The sequence below is a fragment of the Pungitius pungitius genome, chromosome 6, assembly GCF_949316345.1.
Source record: "Pungitius pungitius chromosome 6, fPunPun2.1, whole genome shotgun sequence".
NCBI lineage: Eukaryota > Metazoa > Chordata > Actinopteri > Perciformes > Gasterosteidae > Pungitius > Pungitius pungitius.
This window is the reverse complement of record NC_084905.1, coordinates 13,370,635-13,390,548: the sequence shown is the minus strand read 5'-3', so window position 1 is coordinate 13,390,548 and position 19,914 is coordinate 13,370,635. Positions and strand designations below refer to the sequence as shown.

Below are 19,914 nucleotides of genomic sequence, written 5' to 3'. Positions count from 1 at the left end.
CAGGCAAGCACACACACACTAAACTCTTTAATTAAGGCCCGAAGCAGCCTCAACATACAGAGCATTCTTTTAATCAAGTTCAGAGTCTGAGCTTATCATCTGTGTCCTCACAAAAAAAGAGTAGTTGTTCTACGAGGAAAATGAGAATAGGATCACTGCAAGCTGAGCCAGATTGCCTTTCTGAGTAATTTCCTTCACCTCTTTGGATGTTTGTAATTCAAGGGACATCATGACATGCATGAACCTGGTAACTCAAATAGATACATTTCTCTGCACACAAAACATTTAATATATAATCCAAGATTATAATGTATACCACAGGATCCAATGGTTAGAATAAAGCTTCGGTTTTCAACCTTTTAATACTAATACAAAGCCATCTCACAAACCCCTTTTCATAGGTCACATACAACACAGATTCTTAACTTCTTTCAAAATATCTTTGTATATAAAGAGAACATATAAAAGCCTTAATAGCTCAAATTAGTTCACAAGAAATAAAGCAAAGAAAAAAGAACGTTATGTGATGTATTTTTAGGTGGGCTGGACAACTCCATTAATTCATATAATGACTTTGTGCCTAGAAGTGATCCCTTTATCTTTGCTTTCACAAAGATTGAATCATTGCTGGCTTGTAAAGATAAAGGTCATTTTTGCGGTTAACTTTACAAATGTCACAAGAAAATGTGACTGCTCATATATATTTTAAAATGGATCAAACATAACAAGGGACTTCTCTGTTGGGCAAGATACATCCTTGCTATTACTTTTTAACCTGTCAACATGCATCTAATCTGTTTAAAAAAACAAACCTAGCTTCAGATATAAATTATCAAATTTTCAATTCAAGCTCACTGTCCACTAAAAAAGAAAAGGAAAAACCCATCAACACGTAAACACCGTGAGCTCACATTAAATATTGGGGGAAAAGACTAGAACCCAGGAACGTGGTTCATTAAAGGTGAGGCTGTGGTTATTAAGGGCACACAATAAGCCTCCCTCCTCCCTCAATCAGGCTGTACAAGTGAGAGAGCAGCTTCCAGTCGCTCCCGAGGTGAGCCCCCAACGAGCTTTTCACTGCGTCTTTCTTTCGGTGGATTATCTTCATCGAGAAGGCCGCCGCGCGCAGAGGATGCACGAGACACGACTGATGAGGGCGTCTGTCGTGCACGCGGCACAAGCTACTTATTAAAAAATAACGTACAAACCAACACCTCAGGGAAGGTTTCGACGGGATTGCTTCGCTTTAAAATAAATAAAACTACACTTATTTTGGACGTTTTGAGATCCGCCAAAGCGCCTCCCGGACCAGGCGTTTGAGGCGCCGCCATGCGCGCGCTGCTGTCGGCGTGGATGTGGCTGCTGCTCGGTGTGCTGCCTCCGGAGGTCCACAGCCGGGCTTCCACGCTGCAGAGTCTCACCCACAGACTGAGGTACCACTGCCTCAGTCCACGCGTAAACGCTCAAGTAGTTTGAAGGAGGAAAAACAAAAGCGTTTGTTAGAGACCGCTTTGTTGCTCGCTTTGGAAATGTGTGATTGCAAGGAGTTATTGAAGTGTCAGTTAAAGTGCAACAGAAATGAAAGGAACATGGTTTTACGTTTATTCAATATTATATTTAATGAATGGGTGATATTAGAGAAGGATTTCCCAATCCTTTGCACTTGTCCCACTACGAGTATTTAGTCAAGTATAAAGCCAAATTAATTCAATTCAGCCTGAGGCCTGTATTTTAGCCAAAAATCACAAATCTTTTCTGATTCTGGAACGTGAACCATAATCTTGTGAGTATAAAACACTTTATGAAATGATAAAAACAACCTTCTGTGAAGGGCAGCAATCGGGGAACCTTCTGGCAGTAATTCATGTGAGAAAAAGGTCTAACAGCAGGATGAGGCAATTCCTCTCAGCAGCAGGAGGTGAGGCAGAGGTGAAGGTGATCTAGTGGGATTTGGGACAAGGATACATGTCTTTATTTCATATATATTTTAATACTTTATTTGTTTATTTATTCCTTTTTTGTGTCTGAATCTGCTATGGCTGGATGTGTGCAGTATGTAAACTAAAAAAAAGGATTCAAAGAAGTCTTTAAAAATAGTTGTCCCAGGAAGACTCATCATTCCTTTATTTCCCTGTGACCTTATAGTTTTTATAACATTTTACTCCCACATCATTAGCAGGTTATGTTGGTATTGGCTTACTGGCAAACAAAAGAGTTAAATACATCAAAATAATTTGAGAAAGATAGCAATTAAGTATTATTAATCTCTGACATTTCTCAAGTTGACCACCTGAAGGTACCTTTTAATTTGAATTTATTTTTACCTGATAAAATAGATGAAAGTCTTATAGGTCGCTGGGTAAAGATGAAGAGGGGAGAGGGCTTCATAATACTCCCACTAGCACCTCCTTAAATACCTTGAAAGAGAAATAAAAAGACAAAGACAGAAAAATGCAAGGATCCTGTTTTAATTTAGAAAAGACAGACAAAAAAGAGGAAAAATAATGAGTAACCCATCAACAGTAACTGTTAGTAAAACAGTGAGGATCTGTTAGGGGCAAAAAGTTCTCTTGGTGCAAACTATTTTTGCGGAGTTAAAACAGGAAAGTGTGCATCTGTGTGTGCGTGCGTGTGTGTGTGTTCAGTTCCTCTGTGAATAACCCCATGCTGTGCTCTGACTTAAGAGGAATGTTGAAGAAGCTCCTTTTGCCCTCAGACTCTCACTTGTTCTCAACCTGGACAACACACACACAGGCAGAAAAACTGTGAGAATGACGTCCAAATAGAAAGTTCAGACAAAAAGTACAGAAACTAATCTGTGGGTTCACCTCAACTCACAGAGTAGTGTTATCTTGCAATTTTGTGCCAATTGTCCAAACTTTAACTTAAAAACCTTCTAACCTTCTCTTAGCCCGTGTCTCATTTTATCCTGTCTGTCGGCTGGTCCACAACTTCATACTCAAGTGTCTTGAGTAACGGGCACAAGGTTTGCACAGACATGAGTGACATGGTGATCCCCTGACTTCATATTACATTACATTACATGTCATTTAGCTGACGCTTTTATCCAAAGCGACTTACAATAAGTGCATTTTTACATAGAGATACAAACTCAGAAGAACAAGTAACAAGAAAGTACAATTTTAATCAAATAAGCAGTTTCAAAACATGTTATAGAAAAGTGCCATTATAAGTACAATTTAAGTGCTACGATTTGTTAGTGCTACGGTTTGCTAGTGTTTTAGTCAAGGTAGAGTCTAAAGAGGTGTGTCTTGAGTTTTCGGCAGAAGATGTAGAGGCTCTCTGCAGTCCTGATGTCATCAGAGAGCTCATTCCACCATCTGGGAGCCGGGACAGCAAAGAGTCGCGATCTCGCCGAGTGTTTTTCTCTCAGTGATGGAGGAACAAGCAGCTTGGCAGATGCAGAGCGGAGTGTGCGGGTTGGGATGTAGGGTTTCACCATGTCCTGGATGTAGACTGGACCCGATCCATTCACAGTATGGTACGTGAGTACCAATGTCTTGAACTGGATTCGCGGCAGCCACTGGTAACCAGTGAAGAGAACGGAGAAGTGGTGTGGTGTGGGAGTATTTCGGAAGGTTGAAGACCAGTCGAGCTGCTGCATTCTGGATAAGCTGCAGTGGTCGAATGGCGGCAGCAGGAAGACCTGCTAGGAGAGAGTTACAGTAGTCAAGGCGGGAGATGACAAGAGCCTGAGCGCCGCCTTCTGAGTGAGAAGGGGTCGTATTCTCCTGATGTTGTAGAGCGTGTATCTACAGGACCGTGTTGTCGCTGTGATGTTGGCAGTCAGGGAGAGTTGGGAGTCCAGTGTCACGCCGAGGTTCCTAGCAGTCAGAGTGGGCGTTAACAAGGAGTCGCCGAAGTTAACAATCAGGTCCTGAGTGGGAGAGTTTTTTCCGGGGAACAAAAGTAGTTCGGTCTTGTCGGGGTTCAGGTGATGAGCGGACATCCACTGGGAGATGTCAGTCAGTCATGCAGAGATCCGTGCCGCCACTTGAGTGTCCGAGTCGGGAAAGGAGAGAATTAGTTGAGTGTCGTCGGCATAGCTGTGATAGGAAAAACCATCCGAGCGAATGACGGAGCCAAGAGAGTTGGTGTAGATTGAGAAGAGGAGGGGACCCAGGACGGAGCCCTGAGGAACTCCAGTAGTAATAGGACAATGTTCCGACACTGATATGTGCGGTCAAGGCAGGATGAGAGAAGAGAGAGCGGAACATGTGACACCAAGTTCCTGAAGGGCGGAGATAAGGATCTGGTGGTTTACTGTGTCGAATGCTGCAGAAAGATCCAGAAGGATGAGGACAGAAGAGAGAGAGGCGGCTGTAGCAGCGTGGAGTTGCTCTGAGACTGTGAGGAGAGCAGTTTCTGTGGAATGGCCCGCCTTGAAGCCTGACTGATGGGGGTCAAGGAGGTTGTTACAGCGGAGATAGGAGGAGAGTTGGTTAAAGATGGCTCCATAGTTTTGGACAGAAAGGGAAGAAGAGATACCGGCCTGTAGTTGTTTTCTTCAGATCTAGCGCCACAATGGCGTTCAGATTTTGCTGTGAATGAAATAATCCAACAAAGACTGCATGATTTGTGATATCTTATACGTTAAATCTGTCCAATACTTTTGTTTATGGGCGTACCTGCAAAATTCTAAACTGTAAACCATTAATATTCTCCTCAGTACTTTGTGGTTATTACCAGATGTTAGCATGAAAGAACATAGTGAGTGTTACACCTGCTGAACATCAGCATGTTAGCGTTGTTCTTAGCATGTTAGCATTTAAAAGCACCGCTGTGTCAAGTACAACCTGACAGAATGACGTTGACGTTGACATTCCCCTGTTACAAGAATTCCTTTGACACAGACATACACCTTAGTAAGTTTAGTAAGTTACACCTTAGTAAATTTCTCCATTGTTGTTGCACACATTCTTAACTTTGTTGTTAACAGTAGCAAGCATTTCAGTTGCCTACATTTCCTTATACAGTGAGGCCATTTGAATTGCCATTCTCTCCAGAGACAACTGTCTCCAAGCTCATGGCAGGCATTTCTTTATTAATTTGTTTAGTGTAGGAGAGAGAACAGTATCGGGAAAGTGCACCTGAGCCTGTGCATGTAGATTATATATTGTAGGCTTGTTTTTTCACTGTCACAGATGTCACTTACATATTTGTATCCACTCACTGCCCTACTGACCACTACCATCAGGTCTGTGTGCATGTGTGTTGGCAGTGACAGCTCGAGGTGTCCCGCCAGAATACTGATTAGAATACCAACTAGGATTAGTTACAGGATAAAGATCATATGTTATTATGGCCCACTTTTTCACAACAAACCAACACAAACATTATCTCGCTTGTGAATGGTGTGTGTGTGTGTCTGTGTGTGTGTGTGTGCATAAACACATACTGTACATACGCACAATATATTTTAATTGAGATATATTGTATTAATTTCAGTCAGCAGTGAAAATGTATGAATGAACCGATCAACCTATGTTGTTATCGTTCCGAATTTGTTTAGCAGTCCCTACAGTTAGTACAAGCTGTAAAGCACCAAGTGATCTTTGTCCCCTGCTACTTTAAATGATCTATAACAAAGATTGCGTCATTTCATGGCCGAACAGACCGGCTCTCTCTAGTGGCTGACCTCTTGAACGTCTGAGAAAGAGGGAGAGATGAATGAAAAACAAAAAAACGTATTGTGACGACACTAGGAAAAAAGGGAGGCTTGGACAGCATGTGGTGAGAAGACAGCAGTACTTCACTTACACTCAAGGGGAGCCTCTTACCAATGTCGACATTGTGCTCTGAGGATTTCAAAGATTGGTCAACTAACTGTTGTTGAATAACAAAAAAATATATTTTAAGTTCACATTTTACTGTTCTTCTGAAATTTCAATGGTTATTGAAATAGAGACGTGCAAAAGTAACAGCAGTACACTACGTGTCTCCAGTGTTCAATGCAACACTTCAAAGTCATAGAACATGTGTTTATTTACTACTTCCAATTCAATCTCTATGAAACTCAAACCATGACGGGTCCTTCTCAGTGTGACCATAACCATGTGACCATTCACATGTGTTGTGTGCAAGTATTTTATTATAAAAGCTGTATTGTAAATGTAATAAAACTTTCTCAACTACTAAGACGTCTTTATGCAGTCTTAAGTTGTTTATTCTTTAAAAAAAATAATCCTCTGTGAACAGGAGGCGTGTGTGTGTGTGTGTGTGTTGTACTGCTTTTGCGTTGCATCTAAACCTTTTCTCTCTCTTTCTCCATTTTGCCGTATCTCAGGTCTAGTTCACCCAGAACATCAAAATGCCCAAAGTCTATAAACACCGTCATTATGCCTACTCCATCTGATCTGTCTGTTGCCGTTGACAACCACATCACCGAGGGAGACACACGTATCATCTGGAGGGCCCTGATGCACAAAGAGCCCCCGCCAAGTCTGTCCGGCGCGTTGCTCGACCGAAGAGACAGTGTGCTATGGGAAGCGACGGTCCAGCAGCGTGGGTCACGAGGCCGTCGTCACACCAACGGTGGTGGTGGGAGGGGTCACAGCCATCTAATGAGGGTGGGGTGTGTACTAGGCACCTGTCAGGTTCACAACCTCAGCCACCGTCTCTACCAGCTAATTGGACAGAGTGGTAGGGAAGACTCGTCCCCCATAAACCCACGCAGTCCTCACAGCTATGGATAAGACCACACTATGAATCCACTAATGCCTTTATTGTCAAATGTTCCAAACTTTCAACTTCCTACTTAAGTTAAAAAAAAACATCATCAAGCATCAACGTCTTACTATAATAATATATAATTTATATAGCCATCATTTTTTATAGTTAGTACGATACGGTGTACAGACCTTTTCAAAGCTGCAGATTAAGTCCTCAATTTAGCATTTAGATTTATGATCTGGAAGTTTGGCAACATTGCTAAAAAGAAGTCAGACGGAGCAAAAAAAAACAATCAGACAATTTTTTTTTCAGGTTAGCTAAAGAGGGAAAACAAAGGAGAAAAGTAGAAATATCTGTCAAACTACCAATTGTCAACATCAATCACATCAATCACAGTATGCAGAGAAGATGCAATGCAGAAGTCACAGGACACAAAGCCTTTGACCAATGCTTTGCATTTTCAATCAGTGCCTCAAGATTTTCCCAAAGGTTTACATGTTAACTTGCATAAATTTCAGATGTGCTCACTTTTGGGTTCCTCTAGACTGGTGGCTAGTTTAAAACATTTAAAGGACAGGAAACAACGTTTTTTTGTCATCGGTCTCTGATGTAGTGATAATACCATGTTTTCAGAGTACAACTGTAGAGACAATAATCTACTCTACAAAAATGAATTGTAATAAATAGGGCCGGGACTCGATTAAAAATATTAATCTAATTAATTAGAGGCTTTGTAATTAATTAATCGAAATTAATCACATTTTAATCACATTGCATAAATATTTGACCTGAGAACAGTGAGAAGTCATTTTTTTCACATGGATTTTTATTTTTGTTCAATCAATTCCAGTGTAGCAATAGCATATTTAGAAATATAGTACTTTCAGAAATTCAGGTAGTCTATAGGTAAGTAGACATTCTGTAAACTATGTTTTTTTAAGTAGACCAATACTTTCAAGTACATTCAGAACATTGGTTATTTTTTCAGACGTGGTCTTAGTTACCCTGGTCCTTAAACCAGTCATGTGGTGCAGTGTGGGTTGGGTGTGGGTCCTTGTACTCGGGTCGGGCTAACGTCCACGCTAGCTGCTAATTGTTTTGCGTTGAGGTGATACTTGAGGCTCGATGTGAATTCCTTGTTGCATAGCTTGCACACAACCATGCTCTTATCGACGCTTCCATCCGTGTGTTTATTATAATAAGATTTCCCATTCACGGGGCCACCCGGCACGGTCTCGTCAGCTTCTTCGTTCATGTTCACTGTGGTTTGTTGTTGTCTGAAGTCATGGACGCTAGTTGGTGCTCCAGTATAATCGGTCCGCCGAAACTCATTCAGTGAGAAACGTTCCGCAGTGCAAAAAATAAGTGTAAAAATGCGTAAAAAATGTTTAATGTGTTATTTTTTGTGTAATTAATCTTAATTCACATTGTAATTAATTAATCTTAATTAACGCGCTAAAGTCCCGGCCCTAGTAATAAACTGAAATGTAACTTAACAGCTGTTAACTTGGATGACGCAAATCCGAATTTTCAATTGTTTTGACTATCACTGCCAATTTAGTGCAGTGAATGTAGTCCTAGATGCTTTGACATTTATACACTATATATTTAAACAAGGAAACTGAATGAGAGAAGCCTCTTTGGTGTTGGCCTACCTGACTAATGTCTGCTCATCACTGTTTATCCTGCTGATGTGAACCTACTGTCTCCCTAAATGATCTCCATCTCCAAACAAGTAGCTTTACTTCAGCACGAGCAGAAACCCAAAATAACCAGCATTTAAACCACATTAACTCTTCACCCAAAAGCCTACGGAGCACACAATCAGCCAAAATAACCACTAGCCTTAATCCATTGCTGTTTAACGTTTCTTAACAGGGACAACTATAATGTCCCCCGTAGTGTAAACTGACGCATCCTTTTGATTTGTGCCATTATTCCATTTTTAGACTTAATAGCCTTTGTTTTGTTTTTCACCTCTCCAAAATTTTCATCTCTGTGAAAGTTGATTATGCAAGTGTTATTTAAAGCTTTATAATCTTCTGTTTGTCTGTGTGTATCAGAGTTTAAACATCTAACACTGTGTTTTTATAGTTGCAGCATTGTGTATTAAAACGCCAATCAAACCTAAAGAGTGTGACCATTTTTCATTTTAAACTTTAGGTTGTGTACCTTACACCATGTTAGTAAAACAATTATTAATCTACTGTACATACACAGACATGCACACAAACACATGTGCACACGAGAGTGAGAGTAAAGGTTAACAAAGGTTAAAAAAGTAAAAAACAGCATCTGGTTGATGAAATGAATACATGCCTTTCTGCAACATAATGGAGGAAAGAAGTCTAACTTGGTAAGTACATAAAGTACATTATGTACTACACTGTTTATGCAAGGCACAAACATTTTGTTTGATTCGGTCAAACCTATTTTTTTTACTTTTATAAACCACGACCAACTCAGGTTTATTAAAATTCACCCCCTTGGAAAATTGTCATTCTAACTGTGATGCACACTTAAACATCAAATAGGAAATAAACCGGAAAAATCCTGTTGACCTTTAATTGGTTTGAAAAAATGTCACCCCTGCAGCATTCTTTGTGTACATAGATGCACATCGATAGCGAGTGAATGCTAGTTCAAGTTACGTACAAAACTTTGGTTCTCTGAAGAGGACAGGTCAACAACGCGTGCCCATTTTTGCATGGTTCCACTGGCGTATCACAACATCCTAAAGCTTCAAGGATGAAACCAAGCCAACCAACCACAAGTAAAGAATTGTAAAGTTGAGGAAATAGAGGAAGACTCGAGACTGAATGTAAATATTTATTTGAAGTGTTCCATTTCCAGGAAATATTTATTTGAAGAGAGTTCCATTTCCAGGTACTATTGGAACATCGCTTGCCTCATTAATGGAGAGCTGGTTCACCAGACCTTTGAGATTCATGACGGCAACGAATTTCAATATTTTGATAATCAAATCATTATTTTTTTTAACATTCTTAACGTCTTTTTTAATGGCCGTTTTTCTTTTATATTTTACTCAATGTTTTTAACTGTATTTAAATCTCCTTGCTTGGATGTCTTTATTAATTTAATGCTACTTTTTATGACAAATGTGCTATACAAATAAAAGTGCTTTGCTTTGCCTTTCCTATTAATAATTAAAGTCTCTTCTCAAAACTTTGTTTGTGCCCAAACCATTGCATTCACGAATCCTTACAATTAAATATTTTTTTAAAACAACTTATCCGTGGAACAAACACAGAACTACTGAGTCATCCTAAGTCAGCCAAAAGTTGATGACTGTTTAAAAACACACACACACACACACACACACACACACACACACACACACACACACACACACACACACACACACACACACACACACACACACACACACAGCGCACACACACATACACACATATGAGGGGCATTGGGTTCAAATGAGACCCGACATTGGTGTACACTATATGTGAGCTAACATTGCAGGTCAAACGCACTACGGTTTAATCGGGCAGGATATATAGAGACAGGTGGAACGAAAACGCCACAACACAGAATTCTCCTCATCTTCCAGCAATGCGTGTCATCAACATTGTAAGTCTGGCTTTAATACGTAAAAAAGCTAGGCTTTCACAAAAAATACCTGTTGCAACTACTTTTAAAATGGCTTATATTTCCTCTGTTGTATTTACATGTCATTCATCTTTGTAAATCCTGAAATGTTGTTTCAAACGCAGGGTCCAGACCCATCTTTGGCATATCGGCCAGATTTGGATATGAATAAAACTAAAGAGAAAGACGACTACAGAAACTTTGAGGTAAGCATTCAAAGCTCCTCTTTGGACATTGACGCTTACTAACTGCCCGTGCTCTGAACTAGTTACTGACAGGCTTAGGACAAGTTAGCTGTTTATTTTCTGCTAATGAGAGCATGCAGGAAGGGATATTAACATAAAAAAAACTATGCATGCATTTTGGGATGTGATCTGTGGTTATTTCTTAGAGTTCAAACATAACGAGGGATCGGTATTGTCCCTTATTTGCCCTTTGGATCAGCGATCTGATCTTACGTAACGTTTTTGTAACATTGTGGAGTCATTAAGGATTAATACGCCAGTATGTAACTTACTTCGTTTTCCTTTTTATTTTCCTTTATTCTTATTATATTACACTGGAGCTCTGAGGGATATATTGCTTTTGAAAAGAATATTACAAAGGTGAGCAAACATATTTGTGAGTTAGTGCAAATTCTACCGGACTTGAAAATCAGCATTTGCTGCAATAGCTGCTGAATTTTTCACTTTTTTGTTCTTAATTTTTTTCTTAATTAATTGTTGTGTGTGCCACAAGGAACGGTGAAGGAGGGTGTTATTGTAATGAAAGTTTTACGTCAAACTAAAGGTCATTAACAAAATACAGTTCAGCCAAGATTTCATGTGGAGTTGCTCGTTGCAAATTAATCAACCTGAGATGCTGTCAATCTTTTGATATGTGTAGCATGTGTGTGTGTTTCAGAGTGGAAGTCTGATCGACCGAGTGTTCAACACATACAAGCTCATGCACACCTATCAGACTTTGGACTTTGTGAAGAAAAAGGTCTGTAAATCAGGAGCAAAATAAATCCGTCGGTGCCGAAAGCTTGTTATGTAAGGTAATTGGGGGAGGGTAGGGGACGGTTTCTTTGTATTTCGTGGATTTCTGTGTTGCTCCAGATGACCGAGTGACTGTGTCACATTGAGCAAACAAAAGCCATCCAACAGAAACCAATACTTGCTTTAATGGGTGTTCAGGAGCTTTCCATGAAAGTTAATGCTGTGCCTCTCACTCACCTGAAAGCACTCTGAATGGGCCGGCTGCAACCACAAAAACATGACGATGATGGACGCCGTCATGTCTCTAGACCAGATGGTGGACGAGTCCGATCCCGATGTGGACTTCCCAAACTCTTTCCATGCCTTTCAGACGGCTGAAGGCATCCGCCAGACACACCCGGACAACGGTACCGTACAGGGAGAGACAGTAAAACACACCTTGTGTAAAAGCACATACATAAACAATCATTTGTTTTCACAGAATGGTTCCAGTTGGTGGGTCTGATCCATGATGTTGGGAAGGCAATGGCTCTTTGGGGAGAACACCAGGTAGAACTTCAGAAATGATTTATTTCCTTTATGTCAGACTTTTTTCCACATAAATTGAGTATTTTGTTGTCTTTTCATTACCGTAATTCTTACTTCTAAGACTCCTATTCGATCCTTTTAGTCTATTTAAGGTATGTTTGAACTCAGTTTATTGTTCTTACAAAAACTCAAATTAAATTTAACTTAAATATTATGCAGCAAATATGGACATATATACTGTATTCCACAGCAAACTTTTAGTATGTACGCTTTGCAGTGGGCTGTAACAGGCGACACCTTCCCAGTGGGCTGCAAGTTTCAAAACTCTGTCGTGTTCAGAGGCAACACCTTCCTGGATAACCCTGATGAGAAAAATCCCAAATACAAGTTAGTATTTTTACTACTATTTTTGTCTGTGGATAATTATTTTCCTACTTTTGGAACACTTTTTCTGTCATGTTTTGCATTCCACAATGGCAATACAATGGTTTGCCTTTGTGTAGTCAGTTTCAATGAATGGAATAAAGTGTATAACAACTGTAAACAAACTTTAAAGCTTAAAGCACTGGCAATCTGTCCTCCAATAGAAGTACTTTCTCTCATTCTGTTTAGCACTGAATACGGGATCTATGAACCAAACTGTGGGCTCGATAAAGTCTTCATGTCCTGGGGCCACGACGGTACGATGCGTCACATCCCCTGTAGCTTTTAAAACAAGAAAATGTGCAGTCAACTAAGTGCCTGTTTAGCTAGTATAATGTACCTGAACTCTTGCTTTGTTGCCTTCAGAGTATCTCTACAGAGTTTTGAAGTTCAACAACTGCTCCATCCCGGAGCAGGTCAGTGAATAATATGATTGAAAATGCTGTCTTTTGGGCAATCAAAAATTAGAATGCAAGGATTTTCTCTCCTCACCCGCAGCACTTACTATGTGAGCTCATTTTCGGATCTGATCATGTTCTGTCTCTCTTCAGGGGTTGTACATGATTCGCTTCCATTCATTCTACCCCTGGCACACCAACGGAGACTACATGCACCTGTGCAATGACAGCGACCTGCGCATGCTGCCCTGGGTCCAAGAGTTCAAGTGAGCGTCTTCCTCTTTCGGGTGCGCACCATTACTGCTCTGTGCTTTGACATGAAGCTGCATCGTTTTCAACAGCAAATTTGACTTGTACACCAAGACCACGGAGATGCCGGACATCGACAAGCTGAAGCTGTATTACCAGTCTCTGATCGACAAGTACTGTCCTGGAACACTGAAGTGGTGAAACACTGAATTCAACAGCAGCATATAGGGACAGAGGGGGAGTGCTCTCCTTCTGTTGGTCCTTTGTAATGATAGTAATAGTCTGTGTGGTGATATGTACATATAAATAATCATCTACAAATAACTTATTATTTAAATGACGAACATAACTTGGGATTGTAGCAATAGTCAGTGTGGTGGTATAAATATGACTAAAGATCTACAAATAATGTATTATTAACTTGTGATTGATGTGATAACAAAAGTAGACTGATGATCTGTTATAATCATTAAACTATAATCATTAAACTACAAGCTAATACAATTACAGATATTACTTGGAACATAATTCAAACAAAATTAAGAAATGCATTTATATTTTATTGTACTTTGTGATAAAATAAATGTAAAAAATATTACATCAATGTGTTTAATTTTTAACTAACAAAAACAAGATACATTGGTGATAAAAAGAAAAGATTTGTTTTAGTTCAGTACATACAGCAAGAGGTAAGGGACAAAAGTAATTAAAAAAGCATAAAACCCACAACATTTGATTGGCTGATTAGATTGAATGTTAAATGAGAGAAAACCAGGGATGTTGCAGCAGCAGCAGGGTGGGTAGGTGGGAGAAGGCAAATAACTCCACAATAGCCTCATCAATAATTACAAATACAAAGAAAATTCTTTGGACATTTAGATAATATTTTATTAAGGACAGTGGTGATCGCTTCCGTCTACGGTTTTACCTGAATCTTTTCAAAACTCTCTTTCATCCTTTTCCCCCAGTCTTCCTCCTTTTCCTCCACCTCCAGCTAGTTCTCATCGTCAGTGTTTTTCGCCTCACTGTTACCCTCCTCCCCATTTTCTTCTTCATCCTCTTCCTCCTCCCCCAAAGTCTGCTGTTCAACAGACTCCCCAGAATGGTCGGCAGAGCCTTCAGGTAGATTTTCTGTATCATTTTTCCCAGCGACCTCCTGAGTGAGTGGCGTCCTTTCTGGGTGTTTGTTCCTGTTTTGGAATGCCTGGAGTAGACACAGGGTGGCACTGCAGGCGATGAGGGTCCAGATGAGTACCTCTGTAGGGACGCCTCTGGCCTGAGAGCGCACCCACCTCACCGCTTTAGCAACAGTTGTGTTGGACTTACGACGCGGAGCCGATTTGTCCTACAGAGAAATACAGACCAAAAAAATCTAAATTCAGTAGTTAAAGAATTAAAAGGGACACATCCTCCACTTGTTTTTGATCATAGGTCTCTAATATTTACCTTGAGTCCATACTGATTGAGCATGCTCTCCAGGAAGGTGTTGCCCAGGTGGACTGTAGGATAGAACTCCTCATCATAAACCCTTCTCCACCAACGCTGCGGGTCGGACCTGCCAACGAAGACCAACAGTAGATATCCTGATGTTCGAAGTACATTTGCACAGGAATAATTAAGTAAGAATCCTTTCTAAACTCACTTGGCTAAGAATAGGGATATAACTGCCGAAATAAAATAATTTCAGTGCACACAGCGAACGACAGTGGGATGTCTTTATTGCCTGGAAACCGACCGGTAGCCAAACAGAGAGAGAGAGCGACAGACAGCAACACACAGAGCACTGACCCGTCAGCCTTCGGTTCAGTAAACCAGTATCTGTAGCGGTGGGCTCGGAGGTAGGCGGGTGGCTGCTGGTGGAACGGATACTGTGAGACGTCTGTCTGGATCAACTCGATCACTGCAGAACATAAAGCAAAGCGTACTTTAAAACAAATATTGCCTTGTTTTCAATGGAAATTTAACACAATCATTTTGGGTAGAAAACATTAACTCTGCGCTATTAAATAGGTTAAAAAGTTTAGGTACCCGAAGCCCTGGTCCAAGATTGTGCCCCACTCTAACATCCCATCAGAGACACTCAAACAATGTATCAACCCCTAAGCCATGTTAACTCACTTTTATATTTATCAGAGTGACGTTGGCACCAGTGTGCAAGTGGGTGCTGGTTTCTGTATTCTTTCCTGATAATTCCACTAGAGGTCATCAAATGGAAGTATTAGTAAGTAAGTGAGAAAGTTATTTAACCATAAATATTCAACCATTTTTTCCCAATGGATCAATACTGGATAGTTCTGCTATAACTAAAGCTATGCAGCAGCTACACTAACCTCCTAGAGCCATTATTGTTTTGAGGAAAGATTCCCCTCTATGTGACTTGTTGAATCCCTTAAACTGCCTTTAGCGCCTCAGAGGACATTGATACGTTTCACACTCTGGAAACAAACACGTTACTTTAGGTAAATTTAAAAATATATTAAGTTTTCGTCGATCTAAAAAGTGGCAGAAAACAGTTAAGGCTTAGCACTGCGTACCGTCTCTCTTGCCCTGCAGCAGTCTGTACATCAGGCTGGTGAACCACGGAGCCTGTGTTTGATCTCCGAGCGCAGCAAACCACATTTGCCAGTCTAACCTGGGCTGGTGAGGCGTCACCACGGCAGGAGACGCGCTTAGGTTGCCTGGCTTATACATGAACTCGATCTCCTGAAAGAAGTGAAAAGAAGAATAAGAGAGAAGGTTAAAAAAGGAGTGTAGCAGTCTGCACAACTGTAAACAATGAAATCCTTTAATAATGCCTCCATCGTATTAGTGTGCAGTCACAAATTGTGCAGAAAGTTAATCATGAAAAACGTTCGTTAGATCGTCTATGATAACTTTTGTCTCTCACCGTCCACGAGACTCTGTCGTTGCTTCCCTCGATGACAACCTCTGGCCGCCCCCCAACCCCGGTCATCCTTCTGAACAGGCCATATGAATTGACCAGCTGGTAGCGATCCACCAGCTCATAGGCCCGCCGCACTCCCGGCCACAACCTGGCATTAGAGTCATACTCAATGTAGGTGAAAGGCACCTGGGAACAAAAGAACAGTCGGTAAAGAGAGTGAGAGCAACAAGGTTTTAAGATACAGTTCAGAGCAATTGTGAGGTTTGATGGCACGACTTGTCAGCTTGAGAATATGAACTTCAAATCAATGCTGGACACCCACCAGGCTGATGGTGAACATAGCAGCGGTGGCAGTGGCAAACACGGTCCACTGCAAAGTTCCCCAAAACCTCTTCAGGAAACCGGAGACACATGCACACCTAGAAAAACATCACGTAGCCCCCGTTTGAACAATAGGAGGGAATGCAACATGTTAAAGCGCCCACACGGGGAAAGTCCTACCTGAACATGGCTGTGACCATCTCCCAGGTAAGAGAGAGGACTGCAATCCAGATGCAGGGGATAGTGACGGTCTTGAGGAACTGGTTGAACTGGTGGTATGTGAATGCTGGAAGGGCACACATGTAAACAATGAACTTCAAAATGCAATTGTTTCTATGGACTTGGATGTACACACAAACAATTACCTGTCCTAGACAAGATGCCGTTATTCGTTGTCTTCGGCTTAAGGTCAAAGCATACAATTGTTCCGAAGATCATGAGAGACCAGACTGCGACCTCCAGCAGGTAACACAACCAGGACCTCAGCTTGGAGTCTGATCAGATCAAAAAGAGAACGGGATGATGCTTCGCTAAGTGCACTTTACTCCGGCCCAAATTTCAGCCTTTTTTGTGTTCATCTGTAGGTAGGATTCAGATTCATTCTTTTACTGAGGTGAAGGTGGGTGTTTAATATCCTGACGTCCGCTGATGAGAGCACATGATAAATACATCGTCACATGCATGTGAATAGTGATACGGATTAGACGTTACCAAAGTATAGACAAGTCACGCTTAGGATCAAATGTCCAAATACAAATGTTTATCTCACCATTTTTGCTGATCTTGTCTGCCTTGCGTAACCAAAAGTTGACGTGCTGGTCGTCCAGAAGCGAGAGACACAGGGACAACGTCAGCAGGTTGAAGAAATTGTAGTTTCCAGTCAAAATGATGGCAACTTGAAGCAACACCTACACAATCAAGAAGAAGAAAAAAATCAATACATGTCATCCGCAGCACACAACCAGGCAGCTATTTGAGAAGTGGGAAACATTTGTTTGTCGCTTTACAGGCCACTTTTGCTATTACACTTGCTAATTGTAGATTTGACTGAAATTCTTCGCACCTGAAGATAAAACGCCCCAAGCCGGAGTCTGCGCAGTGGGCTGAAGAAAAGCAGGGGTGCAGCAATCTCAATCACAAAAGCCCCCACCACACTCAGCTTCTGCCACCACACGGGCAACTGGTGGGCATACCAGGCCATCTGGGTGGGGATACACTGAGTCTCATAGTGGTACGTCAGAGCTGTTAAATACACAATGTGAGAAAGGAATGTTGTTAAATAGACAACAGGCCGATAGCTCACTCACAAAAGTAAATGCAAAACCATTTTCCAACCAATTTCTGAGATTTTGCACAACAGTTTTTTCCCTTTCGGAATCTCATACATACCCGTAAGGCCCCACCACGTGGGACAACGAGACGTGAGTTTCACCACGCCAGAGGCGAACATGAGCCTGAAGAGCAACCAGCGGAGCAGCCAGAACGTCACACGGTCATGCTCTCTGACCCCTCGTGACCCTCTGATCAACGTCAGTGGGGCAACGAGGATACAAAGGAACCCCACCTCCAGAAGCAAGCTGTCCCTGGACGGTGAAGAGTAGAAAGGGAAAGCAGAAAACAATTAGCAGAGAAAGCTCCAAGTGAGGGAAATGGAACCAGGGTTGTTCAACTAGTTTGTAGTAATGATTATTACAATGTTCCTAAACACTGGACTGAGGATGACAACAAGCTCAAACTTGGTAGCCAATAACCTATTACATCACTCACCATTGGAAGTAGAGAAAAACCTGGCCCACCTGAAATGTGAAACAACAAGAGAGTAGGGTCACCACGACAGCAACTACAACAACTTGTGCCCCGCAAGTGGGCCCATGTCGAAACCAACACACACCTGGTACATGGACAGGTACAAGGCCCAGAGGCAGAAGAACACCACGCTGTCCCGGAGACACTCCACCAGCACGGCGGCGAGGCTCAGCGCTGCGCCCACGAGGCACAGCAGCTCCATGGCGGTGTGCGTGTCCACACCCAGGTGAGGTCCCAGCCACAGCAGGGTGGGAGAGGACAGCAGCAGCTCCCCCAGAGACTTACCACTGTATCGCAGCTGCCAACGGGCAGGCAACAGCCCATCATTACCATAGAGACCTGGGGATAGGAACGATATAAATGAACATGCAACAGTATTTGAGTGATGTGCATCCTTTTTCACACCCACATGAAGTCATTAGTGATTCTTTGGCGTTTGTTATGTTGATCTATTACTTTATTTTCAGTCAGTGGATCTAAAGACTACATCTGGATCAAAGCCTGCCTGGTACAGACCAGCTGGGAGAGGGACCAAGATTTTATAAGTCATGCATTTACATCCGCAAGGGTCTGACTGTCATTGAGTAACAGATTTAAAGTTCTGTAATGTGGAAAATATGGCTTAAATTGAGTGCATATTGGAAAATATGTATGTGCCCAAATGCACGTGTGGCAAATACAATTCTTTAAAAACCAATGTGCGCGGGGCGAGGGGCTTCTGCACGGTTAATAAAGAGCGACTTTAACAGTTCAAGAGAGAGGGGTTGTGGGTACTGTAGTACAATATATCACTCTCTGTTAGCTCGATAGCCGCGGAAAAACGTCATCTTCAACACAGGAAAAACGGCCAAGTTTCCAGCTAACAAGCTAACACACAGCAGAGGTAAACGAAGTGGGCTCCCACGCAGTTAGCCCGAGTAGTTCCCGGTTCCTTTCACCTGGAATCTGCGCGTAGAGAGACACGAAAGCAGCGAGGTAGACCACCGCCATGCTCCAGAGGAACATGCGACGCGGCTGGATGATTTCCCCCATGTCTGGGCCGAGATGCAGGGGTCGGGACAGCCGCTGTCGGCTGCTGTAGCGGCCGAAGGAGGAGGAGGAGGAGGGGGGAGGGGGAGGGGGGATTAAAAGTGTAGCCCGGAGACACGTAACGTGGGCGGGGAAGAAGTTTACCCCGACGGCCTCCGGAAGGCGCTGCAGTTATTTCAACGGTTGAAGCGGCATTAACGTGGCAGCGGCTGAAACAAGCTCAGTCTTGAGATAGATGGTTGTCTTCGGCCCGATCTCCACCCTAAACCCCTGAACCCTCAGGGATTCAGCTGAAGTCACCTGCTAAATGGTTCAGTTTGAATTCTCTGAAAGGCTTGACATGGGACAGCACCTTGCTGCCACGTGTTACGTCTCCATGACAACATTAAAAGATGATTTACAATTGATAGTGTCATACTTTCAGGTTCTTTTCTCACAATTAGGTAATTTTAAATGTTTGTCATGTTGAGGATGAAATATAATCATGCACGCTTACGCTAGACTGCAATTACACTTGGACAATAATGTAATACTAATAATGAGTGGAGGCTGTGTATGACCCGGAGCACACGAACATGTTGGTAAAAAGGCTGCACGCACTCTCAGGGTCACGTCCATACATGGGACGGGGTGACCATGGCTCACACGGAAAACAGTCTAAATATGGAGTGAATCTGAGGCTAAATAACTACACGCTCTCTCAGGGTCAATCGTAGATAAAACAGAATATTGAGACTAACATGTCTCAATACACCAACTATCTGAAGTATGCAGTGAACTCATGAACAACAGGAGACGTGATGATCCGAGAGCCTGGAGGGATGGACATCCCTGTGCTCCAATGGGGCTCTCCGAAGGTCATAAACAAGGAGCCGCCTCCATCATAGTGAACCAATCAAGAATGCTCTTAAAGACTATATATTCCGAGCGCACTTTGTATTAAGCGCCCTTTCATTGCTGTTGCTAGACAGATTGAAAC

General features: G+C 42.0%; 3 protein-coding genes across 6 annotated transcripts; 2 read left to right on the top strand and 1 right to left on the bottom strand.

The window, feature by feature from the left end:
- The first annotated feature begins 1,092 nt into the window (after positions 1 to 1,092).
- Positions 1,093 to 8,807, top strand: adm2b (adrenomedullin 2b). The gene is made up of 2 exons (XM_037451744.2): positions 1,093 to 1,433; positions 6,308 to 8,807. Exons 1-2 carry the CDS (start codon positions 1,330 to 1,332, stop codon positions 6,714 to 6,716), a joined length of 513 nt encoding a protein of 170 aa, XP_037307641.1. The 5' UTR covers positions 1,093 to 1,329; the 3' UTR covers positions 6,717 to 8,807.
- Positions 8,808 to 10,149: 1,342 nt separating this feature from the next.
- Positions 10,150 to 13,364, top strand: miox (myo-inositol oxygenase). 4 transcript variants are annotated; one of them, XM_037451954.2, is made up of 10 exons: positions 10,150 to 10,299; positions 10,443 to 10,523; positions 11,203 to 11,301; positions 11,542 to 11,704; positions 11,779 to 11,846; positions 12,103 to 12,212; positions 12,438 to 12,505; positions 12,615 to 12,664; positions 12,800 to 12,912; positions 12,988 to 13,364. In XM_037451954.2, the coding sequence occupies exons 1-10, from the start codon at positions 10,282 to 10,284 to the stop codon at positions 13,094 to 13,096; spliced, it is 879 nt and encodes a 292-aa protein (XP_037307851.2). In that variant the 5' UTR covers positions 10,150 to 10,281; the 3' UTR covers positions 13,097 to 13,364. The 4 variants fall into 4 exon arrangements, with proteins under 4 accessions (XP_037307851.2, XP_037307853.2, XP_037307854.1 ...); XM_037451956.2 differs by having other exon boundaries at positions 11,221 to 11,301; positions 12,988 to 13,359; XM_037451957.2 differs by having other exon boundaries at positions 10,166 to 10,318.
- Positions 13,365 to 13,441: 77 nt separating this feature from the next.
- On the bottom strand, positions 13,442 to 19,022 carry lmf2a (lipase maturation factor 2a). The gene is made up of 14 exons (XM_037451952.2): positions 18,845 to 19,022; positions 17,992 to 18,245; positions 17,868 to 17,896; positions 17,490 to 17,683; positions 17,164 to 17,342; positions 16,870 to 17,008; positions 16,466 to 16,594; positions 16,281 to 16,386; positions 16,102 to 16,198; positions 15,783 to 15,965; positions 15,430 to 15,598; positions 14,684 to 14,795; positions 14,342 to 14,450; positions 13,442 to 14,240 (listed from the first exon to the last, which is right to left on the bottom strand). Exons 1-14 carry the CDS (start codon positions 18,936 to 18,938, stop codon positions 13,890 to 13,892), a joined length of 2,145 nt encoding a protein of 714 aa, XP_037307849.2. The 5' UTR covers positions 18,939 to 19,022; the 3' UTR covers positions 13,442 to 13,889.
- Between the last annotated feature and the right edge of the window lie 892 nt (positions 19,023 to 19,914).